The 12536-nt window shown below is 47.1% G+C and overlaps 1 protein-coding gene across 4 annotated transcripts in view; it reads left to right on the top strand.

Annotated features, from left to right (window-relative positions):
- Positions 1-12536, top strand: part of LOC147013533 (phosphatidylinositol 4-phosphate 3-kinase C2 domain-containing subunit beta-like) — an 89786-nt gene that overhangs the window by 61139 nt on the left and 16111 nt on the right. For 3 of the 4 annotated variants that reach the window (XM_085855398.1, XM_085855400.1, XM_085855397.1), the window contains exons 19-23: positions 2925-3114; positions 4140-4247; positions 9104-9196; positions 10075-10204; positions 11825-11961. In XM_085855398.1, the coding sequence (XP_085711524.1) occupies positions 2925-3114; positions 4140-4247; positions 9104-9196; positions 10075-10204; positions 11825-11961 (658 nt within the window). The remainder of the gene's footprint in view (positions 1-2924; positions 3115-4139; positions 4248-9103; positions 9197-10074; positions 10205-11824; positions 11962-12536) is intronic. The other variant, XM_085855399.1, reaches the window with a different exon arrangement.

The raw sequence follows: 12536 nt of genomic DNA, 5'->3' as shown, positions 1-12536 counted from the left end.
TCGCTTCTCTCACCCCTGGACCGATTCCCGTGAATTTAGCCGGAGACAGGAGAGCCCGTTTTCCTGTTCTCCGATACCAGTGCCGCGAGGAGGGCGATGAATTTGTATCGCACTCCTGACACCAGTGTTGCTGATTTCGCACCCGCCGGCGTGCTGACGGCCACGTAACTCGAATCGCGGCACGTCGCCCACCGGACGGACAATCCAGTCGTGACCCTCTCGGACTAACGCCGGGAACCAGTCACGGGTGGACCTGTCGGTCTCACCACGATCGAGCCAATCAGCCCCCGCGTGGGATAGGGTTGCTCGCCAAATTCGACCTACCTAAGTACCCACGTGGAGGGTAGACCGGGCGATCGCACCTCGCCGCAGGTCGACTTCGGACACGGGCCATAGCGACCCGTTCCGTACTATCAGAATAACCGGCGGTGTTATCGCCGACCTCGACGGTTCGATTAATTATCGGGCGTATTCAGCCCACTACCAACCCTTTACGTGAAGCAAGATGAGGATTCAATGGGAGAAATGACGAAGCGAAGCGGGAGAACAGTTCAACACAAAGCACATTTATTCGCGGCACACGGGAAGCACACATTCAATTCCACCAAAAGCACACAAAAAAAGAAAAACACAATTCCATTTACACAAAAAGCAAATGTAAAAGCGAAAACACAATGCAGAGCTAATACCGACTACCGAGCACACGGCAACACTTATACAATTCTACTTCACAGACGGCGCCGATAACACATACCCAAAACCAAGGAAAAGAAATACCCTCAAGGATGAGGCGGGCCTGAGGCCGAGACCGGGTCGCGCCTACCCGTCTGGTGATGAGACGCGGAGCGGCGATGGCGCCCCAACTCCGCGGACCTCGCGGGCAGTGCCTGGTAGGGGGTGGGAAAGGGGCCCCCTTGGTCGCACTATCTCAGTGCGGGGGGAAACAGGAGGGGGTTGCTGATGCTCGGGGTATAGAGGATCTTTATTATGTGCGACGAGCGTCTCCACCTCGGCCAGGTCGCGCTGTCGGCCTCCCTCGGGTGCAGCTTCCTGCACGACGCGAGCACCCCCTCGTCTGGTGTCGCCGCCTTTCCACAGCTCGTCCCCTCCATTCCGACTCCAACGCACACGACGAGCAGCTCCACCGCCCGCGAAGTCTTGACCCTCTGCTTCCGACTCTCCTACTCTCCGCCTCTGGACTCTCCGACTCTCCACTTTGGACTCTCCGACTCTCCACTTCTCCGCCTCTGCTGACTGACGAACACGGTCCTTTTATCCCCCCGTAGCTTCGCCTTTGACCCCCTCCCTTTGACCTTTCACCTCGCTCCCCATTGGCCTGAGAAAAAGTGGGCGTGAAGGCTTTTTGATCCACAAATTTGCATATATCGATCGTCCTGGAGGTGGGGGCCATCGCCCCTCGCTCACCGATTGGACGGCAAAAAGTGGGCGTGTGTCGTTTTTGATCCGTTTTTGAAGCACAAAATCCGTGATTTTGTACACGCTGTTCGGTGCGCGCCCTGCACGAGTCCAACACCGGTACCCACAGCGGGGCAAGAACGGTGGCGATGCTACGGTTGCGAGGTGTGACGGGAAGGTCGTGGCGGTTGTGGTGAAGCGGTGGTTGGTGGTTGATGTTGTGGTTGTGGTGGTAATCATGGCGGTTGGTCCAAATTAAAGATAGTAAAAGAAAAACGGCTATCCTGAAGAGTCGCAGCACGCATAAATGACATGTATTCCCACTAGACAACGGGTTCGGGCCTAACTACACATGTACTTACCGAGATACCTCACCTAAGGGACCTGAATGGTGGTTTGCGAATTTGGTAACCACAACAATATAATTATATATTTGAACACTGTAGAACACAAATTGCCTTATTGACACTTTCAAAGCCCTTCCATTTAGCAGGACTTGGACAAAATAGTACGGCATTTTACGTCATCACGACCAATTAAATTTTCTGCTCGTAGACCCAGTCCGTGTCCTTGTTTCTCAAGACAGCATATTGGAAGATGTACTATGAACCCTCTAGTTACCTCCGCCACCGAAGATGGACAGAGGTTATATGTTTTCACCCCTGTCTGTCTGAGCAGGATGTCTCAAAATGTTATGGATGGATTCTAATGAAATTTGGTAGACAAGTTGGGTGTGTGAAGAGGATGAATTGAATAGGTTTTGGTGTAGATCCGGTTCCGGATGCGAGCATTTATTTATTTATTTATTTATTTTTCTCAGTCATTCTTCACCATTGAGAGATCGGGCCAAAAATTACATGCAGTATAGTATGATATTTGCATGAAACTTGGTGGACAGGTTGGGTGTGTGACAAGGACTAATTGATTTGATTTTGGTGAGAATCCTGATCCGGATCCTCGAATCCTTAAAGTGATTCTTAAAGCTTCACAATTGAGAGGGCGAAAAACGACGTATAGCATATGTCAAAGAGGAAGATGAAACGGCATTGTCCTTGCACCTTATTGTGGGAGGCCTGCCTGTACGCTGTCCATTGTGCAAACCCATTTCTCCCCCCAGAAAGGATGATGTTTATCGCTCTGATTGATGTGAGGATGAAGGATGAGAAAAATTGTAAAATGTTGAATTTCCTATGCATTATTCTGCATTACCATGAATTAAGTAAGAGTTTGTACGAGCTTTACTGAAGCCTTGTTCCGTGGACATGTCCTTGGTATGATAGGCCATTCTTTTAATTGCTGAAATAAAACGTCATGAAAAACTTTTGCGATCACCTTGACCTTTTACTGAAAGATTTGCAACCTGATTGACAGCATCTTTGATGTGACCCTCGTATACTTTTTCTTATCTTTTTTTCAGATTGAGCTTGCTTTAACCATCCTATTATTTGAATTCCTTGCCACCGTTCTTCTTGACATCTTTCTTTCCATGTCACTCAACATCTCCCCAGGCAACTTCGAGTGTCTCTCGCGAATGGAAACAGAAGATCACCTGTGGCGAATCAGGCTGTGCTTGCAGCGCTTCTCTCCTGTATTGGGTCGGCTCAGCACCAGGCTTTGGCTGCGCAAAGCCGCCTGGTTAAAATGTTGCACAAGGCAGCAGGAAATGTGAGGCATGCGCCGCAAGGTCAACCTCGCCGGGTATGAGTAAATCAGGATGCTTATTCTACGAGTTGTCCTCAGCAATTTCACGGTTGTTTGTTCGACAGTTACTTGCATCACACAAAATGTTACAATAACCCTGAATAGTGTGTGTGCTATGTCTTCCTATGTCATGGTTCACTCTTCAGTTTCATCTTTATTTCTGAGTGATTATAATCAAAGTTTGTATTTCTTAATATTTTTTTTCTGTTTTTAAGTCTTGTTTGTTTGTTTTGGGTTTTTATGTTTAATAGAATTTGTTGAGGCATAATCTGAAATATTGTGTGCAGTTTTGGTCACCACATCTGAGGAAGGACATCGTAACCATAGAGAGGATTCATTGGAGGGCAACTAGATGTATTCCAGGGCTAAGTAGACCAAGCTATGATGAGTTGAAGATGGAACTTTATACATTTGAAAGTAGGTGATTGCAAGGCGATCTGATGGAAATGTTTAAGATTATGAAGGGTATAAATAAAGTTCATAAGAGTTCTTTTGACATAATTCACAGTGACAGCACCAGGGGGCACAGCTTGAGAGTAAATAAGAAGAGAGTTAAGGCAAAGGTGTTTCACTCGGAGAGTACTTCATGCATGGTATGGTCTCCCTGGAAAGGTCGTGGCAGCAGAGGGGATAGATAGATTTAAATTAGAATTATACAAGTACAGTACCGAGAAACTTTACAGATGGAGGGATACATTGATATTGGCAAGATTGTGCAGGCTCGATGGGGATAATGGCCTACTAATATGTTGAAGTTCCTTGTGAAAACCTTAGCTTAGTCATATGTACAACTTTCTTGAGAATGATGAATGATGATGGTGAATAGTACTTTGTATGTAACTTCTTGTTTGACCAGAAGCTCCTCTGATTTTTAAGGAGGGAGAAGCTCCAAATTGGCCCAGTTATTGTATCCATGCGAATGTCCGAACAACTGAATTCATCTAGAGCTCGACAAATGTGTATTTTCCTCAACATTAAATATCTGTTCTTTCTGCATTCCCTCAATCCTCTCTTTCTTTCAGGATGCCCTCTCTGCTTCTATTCCAAGCTTACAGGATTTCTTCTCACAGGAGGGTCAAGTCCGTCTGCCTCTTGACCCAGAATTTGTTGCGAGAGGAATCGACAAAGATGTCAGTGTGATTTCTCAATTATCCATGCACCTTTTAAAAAAAAAAACTGGGGATACTGTAAGCACCATCTGTCTCTGTCTGTCTGTCTGTGTCTGGCTGTCCCTGACTGCCATGTTATCTCCTCCTAAACATTTGTTCAGATGTTAACCAAACTTCCTAGTTATGATCACCACATGGCAAGAAGGTGTGAGAGCAGTATCATTTTTAGTCCTGCCCCTTGGGGCCCTGGGGCAGGTCCAAAGGTCAGGTCAGGTATGGGAGCATGCGCCGCAGCAGCTCGTCGCTGCGTCCACTTTCCGCCGGTACTCCAGGGGCCTCCGTCTGGCCATCCCCCAGGCAGATGCCTGGCCCATCCCCATCTCCTTGAGATGCCAATCAACATGCTGCAACCACAAAGCACATGGTGAACCAGTTGACCACCTCCACTCATGATGCTCCCTCACTGAGAAAATCTAGTGAGCAGGATCAGCGTCAGGAAAACGAGCCACATGTCCATACAGCCGCAACTGACGCTCACGGACCATGCAGGTAACAAATCTCATTTGAGTCTCTCTCAACAACCGCTCGTTGGACACAAAGTCCGACCAGCAATAGCCAAGGATTCTCCGAAGAGACCTGGTACCAAAGGAATTGAGTCTCTCTCTCAGATCCCTCCTGTACAGGTACTGCCAGCGCCACACCCCATGATCCAGTGAATCCATGACTCCCCAGGGCCGACCCAGACATCTATTGACCTCTGCCTCACAACCAGCAGAGACATGAATATCACTGCCAAGGGATGTGAATCTCTCCGTGACCTCAACATTCTCACCATAAACAGGTACAGACAAGAAAGCAGCATCCAAGATCTCATTGAAAGCCTGGATCTTAGTTTTGACCCAGGAAACCCGTAATCCCAGCGGCTCCGACTCCTCATTCAGCACCTCGAGGGCCCTCAGAAGGATATCCAGTCTCTGCAAAGATGAATGCATCATCTGTGAAATCAAGGTCAGAGATCTTAACATTCACAAACGATGCACCAGAGCTTGATCTCTCTGACATCCTCCCCAGAATCCAGTCCAAACAAGCGCTAAAAAGTGTGGGGGAAAGTACACACCCCTGACGAACTCCAGTAACAACTAGAAATAAGTCAGAGATGGTATCACCACATTTCACAGCACTCTCAGTACCAGAGTATAGTTCTGACATCAGATTGATCAGTTTCAGAGCACCCACGAAGACCAAGAATCTTCCAGAGGACATCCCGATTCACTGAATCGAATGCTTTACAAAGATCAACATCGGCTGCAAGCAGCCCCTGCCGAAGCTCTCGTCTGCATTCGGTGAGGACCCGAAGAGCAAGGATACGGTCAATCGTTGACCTCTTTGGTGTAAAGCCTGACTGCTCTGAGCGCTGGTGCTCAAGCAGATGGTGGTGAACCCTATCAATAAATATCCGAGGAAAGATCTTGCCTGGCCCTGAGAGCAGCGTCACCCCTCGGTCGTTGTTGCAGTCCTGGAGATCACCCTTCCCTTTCCAGAGAGGGACAACAAGACTCCTCTTCCAGTAAGTTGGGATGATGCCTGTGTTAAAGGCAGAGCACAGAACTGCATGCAACGCCACAAGTGCAGCATTTCCACCAACCTTGAGAAGTTCAGCATGGATGCCACAGATCCCAGGAGCTTTACCCCATTTCAACTGGTTCACCGCAGCCTGTGTTTCGACAAACGAAGGTGGATCACAGTTGATTGGAAGGTCAGCAATAGGGATTGTAACACCCCTGATATCAAACTCAACAGTTGGTGGATCAGCGTGGTACAGCCACTCAAAGTAACTGGCCCAGCCGGCCTTCACTTCGGACTCCTCTGTGAAGAGCCCACCCTCCGCTCTAACTGCAGTACACCAAGGGACGGGCTTGGAGGAATGCAATGTGCGAATTCTCCTGTAAGCAGGACAAGAATCAGTTGACCACAGGTGATGCTCTACCCCCTCACAGATTCCTCACACATAGGCCTCCTTGTCCAACCTCAGCACACATGCAGTTTTACGCCTCAACTCCCTGAACAGTTCAGCTCTGCCATTCAGCCTGGCCCTGCGATTCTGGTCAATGCTATCCAGTGTCCGTTGAGAGACAAAATTCTTCTTTGTCCAATGTTGAGTTCCAAGACATCCACCGGCAACATCAAGGATGGTGGTCTTGACGGCACTCCACAACTCTTCAGGGTTCCTCAAAGCACCCAGACCCCTAAAATCCCCACTTATCCAGTTCGCAAACTCCTCAGCTACCCTCTCATCCTTGAGCTTGCCAACATCCAGCCTAGGCTGGAATGGTACCACTGTCCTGGATTTGAGCTGCAACTTCAGAGTTGCTACAACAAGCCTGTGGTCGGTTTTGAGGAACTGAACACTCCGTTCGACCCTGAAGTTCTGGATCATCCTCCAGCGAACCTCAAAAAGCACATCGTCAATCTCCTTTGCCGCACCACCAGCATTGGAATACAAAGTTCAGCGATGAGCCTGTGGGTGCTGAAACCATGAACCAGCCACCCTACGTTCATGACGTCTTGCAAAGTTAAGGAACTTAGTGCTGTTCTGGTGCACAGTTCCAGACCCTTGGGGATCAACACATGTCTCATAACTATCCCTATCAGTTCCAGTCGATGCATTGAAATGTGTGGCATAGATTGCGTCCTTCATGGTGAGATCACTTGCCTCAGCTGGGGCATATTCAGAGACAAGGGAAACGACAGCCAAGGAGTGACGAATCCTTAGTCTCATAATACGCTCGTTGACCGGTGTTACCTCAATTATCATTGGAGTCAGCTTATTGGACACAGCTACAGCAACTCCTTGGGCATGGTAATCATTAAAGCGACCAGACCAATTGTAGGTGTAACCACCCACCATGATCTCACCACTATTCGTTCTCCAATCCTCAGAGAGTGCTGCAATACCGATGTTCAAACGCTTGAGCTCAGATGATAACAGAGACACGTGATCATCCTCTCTTAGGGATAGGACATTCCAGGCACCCACCCAAAGGGATCGGCTCAGGTTAACCCTAGGAAACCGCCGTCTGGTGGATGACACCTCGGCACCACCCCGACACACACTACCGCAATCTGACTCGGGAAGGTTACCCCGTGGTTTCCCTCCTATCATGAAAGAGTGGGGGTCCCGAAGGCTTTGCCCCAGTCCCGTAATCCGGTGAGCTGCCCTGCACAGGTGGTACTCTCCATTTTCTTTGTGTTTTTCTTGTTTTGTGGAGTGAAGGGTTTTACGGTGGCTGGAGTGCAAATCCCACCACCAGCCTCCTCAAAAAAATGGTAGCCCAACTGCAGGACGTCCACAGACAGTTGGGCACTAGATATGGATGTCCGTTGGCTCACAAGGAGCTCCTCTGCCCTTTTGTTTCCTCCTCAAAAGGTCAAATTTCCTCCTCATTTCATACGTCGAACGCTTTATCTGATCGGTACGAAAAAATTTTGAGGGTCATCCACAGCTAAATTTTATGGGAGGGGGGGGGGAATTGATGACATCATCGTTCACCTGGTTTGGCAGCCATATTGTTTTCAACATTAAAACCTTCCAAAATCTTCTCCGAAACGGCTGAACAGATCGAGGCGAAACGTTACAGGTATGATTGTCTATCCATGAGGAACAAAAAGTTCTCCATGTATGACATCATTAGTCACATCGTTTGGCAACTATGATCTTTTGAAGAATATATCTTTAAAAAATATTCTTTTCAAGAACGGCTTGACATATCGAGGGGAAACTTCACCCACATGTTCCCCAAGCCTTGGGGGGGATACCAGTGTGTTCACAAATTAATTAATGGGTCATATGGTCTGGAAGCCATATTTGATTGAACAAAAATCTTTAAAATTCTTTCTCTTGAACCGCTTCATCAACTGACACGAAACATCACAGTTGTGATCTCGTAGTTGTGGGGAATATGAGTTTTAAATTTCAACCTGATCAGATGCATGGTCTGGTAGCCAGCCAGAATAATTTAATATTTTGAATCTGGGTTCAGGGATTTAAATCAAACTTGGTACATGTACATGCATAATGGTGTAATAATGTGGGTGGAGGCATATCTGGTGACGTCATAACGTTGAAGAGTGACCTTCGTGTTTAAATTTGATATTGGGTCATTCCTTGTTGAACTTTTTGCCATCTTTCAACTTCGCTTGAGATGGGAGGCATGGGGATTTGTAATGGCACGCCATTGAATTCCTTTTGTCTACACGACACAGATTTGATTCCTACGTCCTCTCATCAACAAATAATTGTCCTTCATATAACAAGCATACAATGTAGAAATAAACAAGGATGCGAGTTCTCATTGAGATCACAGCCCCCAACCGCACCTTAAATATAGGACATGTAGCTTTTTCGTGGAACTACCTAAATAAATTTATGAGTCGGTAATAAACATGGTATAGTGCAGAATATAAAAATTCGAAAATATCTTACGTCCCATGACTTTTGGCTGCGATCTCAAAACCATTTGACGTGTCTCATGGCCAGATATTATTGAATTGTATGTGCCGAAGAGATCCGTCCAATCATTTTTGAGTGGAGGCTCCAGACAGATGGACGCCGCTTTGGGGTTAAAAACGTTTGTTTGTTTGTTTGGTTGGAATGGCTGTTGGGGAACTTCTGGTAGTTGTATTGTTGCAGCAAAGTTTTTTTTTTTCCCCTCTGATGTACATTTTATAACTGTTCATAAGTCTTTTGTTTTTGCTTTCTCATCTCATTGTGCAACCTTTTCTCAATTTATGACGATATTTACCTTCACCAGTAAGACTAGTTCTTCATTCGATTTTTCTCATTCTGTCTGACTCATTCCCCCTCTTCTCGAACTCAGGGTTGTTCATATTTCTCGTCGTACACCGTCCCACTTCGGCTGTCCTTTCTCAATGCCCAGCCTGGTGCTCCCAACCTGGAGTTTATATTCAAGGTGAGTTTTTAACCTGCATCTCATAATTTATTTATAATCTGTTGTACTTTGGCTTTCTCTGGACTTTAAATTGTTGTCCTGAGCTTATTGTTTGCCATTTCATTTTGACCCTTTTTGTTCAAGCATTTGTTTAGGCAATATGATATACGTTCTAGAACATTGAATTTGTGATGATGACACCATGTACACTGACTTACCTGATATGCGAAGTGATATGAAAGCATGACTTGAGAGGGGAGGTGAGGGAGGGGGGGGTGCTATCATATTCAAATCAACTATAGTGAGGAGAGACTGCATTCAGGTTATAGATGCCTTCAATACTCCACAAATGTTTGTTTGAGTTAATAAGAACATGTACTTTTGATTTAATAAGGCTGGCAGGATGACCAAGAGGTGTGCGAGTCGTCGAGCCTGGGTTTGAATCCCAACCTGGCTATAAACTGTCGTTCTGGTGTCTCGCAGGCAGGACAATTCATCGGTGTATGTGCAGTTCCTCGGATGAATGTTAAACTAGGCATCCCGTCTGCTAGCATTAGTTGGTGGACGTTAAAGATCGCACGGTGTCTTTCTCCGAAGAGTGGGCGAGCTATCGCTGGCACCCTGAAAAAAATTCCTAATTCCTGCTCTAACCTGCAGAGGGCACTGCATCAGCAGCACAGCCTCGCCCACAGCCAATGATGCTACCTCTTGGCCATGTGCTTGATACAAAAGAAGAAGAAGAAGAATTTAGTCAGCAGTCAGCGCAATTATTTTTATATGACTACCCCACATTACGTTGTAATAAGATTTTTGGGAATGGGTTTAATTTTTCAGAATATATTTTGGGGTGCATGCTTCATTGCCTGGCCTTCTGTGTCACCCCATTGTCTAACTTACAGACTGGAGATGACATGAGACAAGATGCTCTGGCTTTGCAGTTGATGGCTTTGATGGACAGACTGTGGTTGAGGGATGGCTTGGACATGCACTGTGTCTCATTCAGATGCCAACCCACTGGTTACCGGCAAGGTACAGAGCAGAATTTTTTTTTGTATACATTGTCGAGGCTCATATGAGAGCTAACACACAGCGCACAACAAGGGAGGCAGGAGACAAGAGGGGGAGGGAGAGGGAAGGACAAAACAGTGGGGAACAGCGACATTAGGAGATCGGTGGAAGGGAGTGGGATGGGGCAGAGAACACGGGGTATACAAGATGTTACAGGGACTTTCAGGTCCTTACATGACAGGGAACTTTCGGGAAGGAAGGCAGGGAATTTGATTGAAGGAGGTGGGTTTAGGGTGGATTAACGGGGGTAGAAAAGATCGTGGTTTTGGATGGGGGAAGATGAGAGGTGGTGGTGAACAGCTGTTTTGAAGACCTGGAGGGAAGAATGGGATTGAATAGAGTGAGGGAGTTTATTCCAAAGGTGGGAAAAAAGAGGAATGAAAGAGTCAAGGTGAGCAATGATTCATGATTTTGGTAGTTTTACCAGGAGGGGGTTGCTGGCAGACGATGAGCACCCTGCAGAAAGATGGGGGGGGTGGACATATCGCAGACAGAGTGGGGGGGGGGCGAGACTGGAGAGGAGATGGTAGAAGACAGAAAGACCACCGACCTGCCTGCGGTGAGAGTGTGAGGGACCCAAAGACTCAGCCTCACCACGGGAGATACCAATGATCCTAAATGCCTTGGTTTCCACAGCGTGAAGCCAAGAAAGGTGAGAGGCAGGCGCACCAGCCCGGAGGGGAGAGCAGTACTCCATCAGTCTGCGGACGAAAGCTTTGTATGTGGTCAGGAGCTCAGGTGGGCCGAGGAAGGACTTTGCATGACGGAGGATTCCCAGTCGGCGACTGTCTTTGGAGGCCAGCTTGGAAATGTGGCTTTCCCAGGAAAGATCATGGCAGATGGCGAGACCCAGAAGCTTGAACGAAAGGACTTCTTCCTCAAGGATTGTTGAGAAAGTAGATGGGGGGGGGGGGGTTCCAAACGGTCCTTTCGGAGAGACATAGTGAGAGTGTGAGATTTGTCAGGGTTGAAAGACATGTTCCACGTGTTGGACCAGCTTGTGATTTTATCCAGATGTGCAGAGATTGAAGAAGCTGCTGCTTGTCAGTCTGAGGGATGACAGATGGTACGGCAGAGGGTGGAGTCATCAGCAAAGAGATAAAGAGGATTTTCCAGAGAGTCGTAGAGATCATTGATGAAAACCAGAAATAGAACAGGGCCCAGAACGCTACCTTGAGGAACTCCAGCCTGGACAGGAAGAGGGGATGAAAGAACTCTATTTAGGGCCACACGTTGACTGCGACAGGAGAGGAAGTCTGTGAGCCATGAGTGGAGATGGCCTTGGATACCATCGGAAGAGAGTCTGGTGAGCAAGGCAGGGTGCCAGACCATGTCAAAAGCACGCAATATGTCTCGGAACATATCACGTGCTTTTGACATGGTCTGGCATCTCCAGTGGCTTTGGGGATCTCCAGTGGCTTTGTCGTTTTTCTCACATTTTCAGCTTCCTTACATTTGACTTCTCTTCCTGGTATAATATTCTGCTCTGAACAGCAATGTACCCTCTACTCTGCTGCCTCCCCATCCCCCTGACACACCTCATTCACCTTGCATGCTTTATACCTTGCTCGCTGTTTGCAGGCCTGGTAGAACTGGTGCCAGGAGCAGAAACTTTGCGCCAGATTCAGACCCGACATGGTGTAACAGGTTCCTTTCGGGATTCGTTGCTCTCAGCCTGGCTTCGGGAGCATAACCCCTCCGCAAGACAGTTACAGCAGGTATATATTAATATTATGCCTGGTGTTAGCTTAATGGTTAGGGTTGTAGGCTTGGGATTGTAGGATCCTGAGTTCAAATCCCACTCAGTTGTTGAATTAATACCAGGTGGGATTGACTCTGCCTGTTATCCTTCCGAGGTCGGCAAAATGAGTGCCAGCTTACTGGTATCCTGTGTTGGAGTGGCGAGCTGTCCAGGATTGTGTCCAATAGCCAAGGAGACTGCTTAGGCAGCACTAACGCTCTGCACAGAGTGTGGTCCCCAATCGATGGATGGATGGATGGACGGATATCAATATTACAGTAATAATCACAACAATAAAATATCAGCCATGAAACAGAAGCACAGCAAAGTAAAATAAGCAGAAATAAAAGTTTTGATTTTGCAGATAGTTTGAACATACTTTTAGCAAATAATTTTGCCTTAATCTGCCTTTATATCCTTATCCTTATCGAGCTGTGCATGCTTGTGCATATTAACCACAGCAACTCATGTGAGCAAGGGAAATAGAAAATTCATCTTTAATCATTAATCCCTGAGTTAATTGAAACTTGAGATGAGGAAATTGCATTTACT

This window comes from Eptatretus burgeri, chromosome 14 (assembly GCF_056783735.1).
Source record: "Eptatretus burgeri isolate ZD-2024b chromosome 14, Ebu_testis_v1, whole genome shotgun sequence".
Lineage (NCBI taxonomy): Eukaryota > Metazoa > Chordata > Myxini > Myxiniformes > Myxinidae > Eptatretus > Eptatretus burgeri.
The sequence above is the reverse complement of the archived record's forward strand: the minus strand, read 5'-3'. Positions and strand labels throughout refer to the sequence as shown.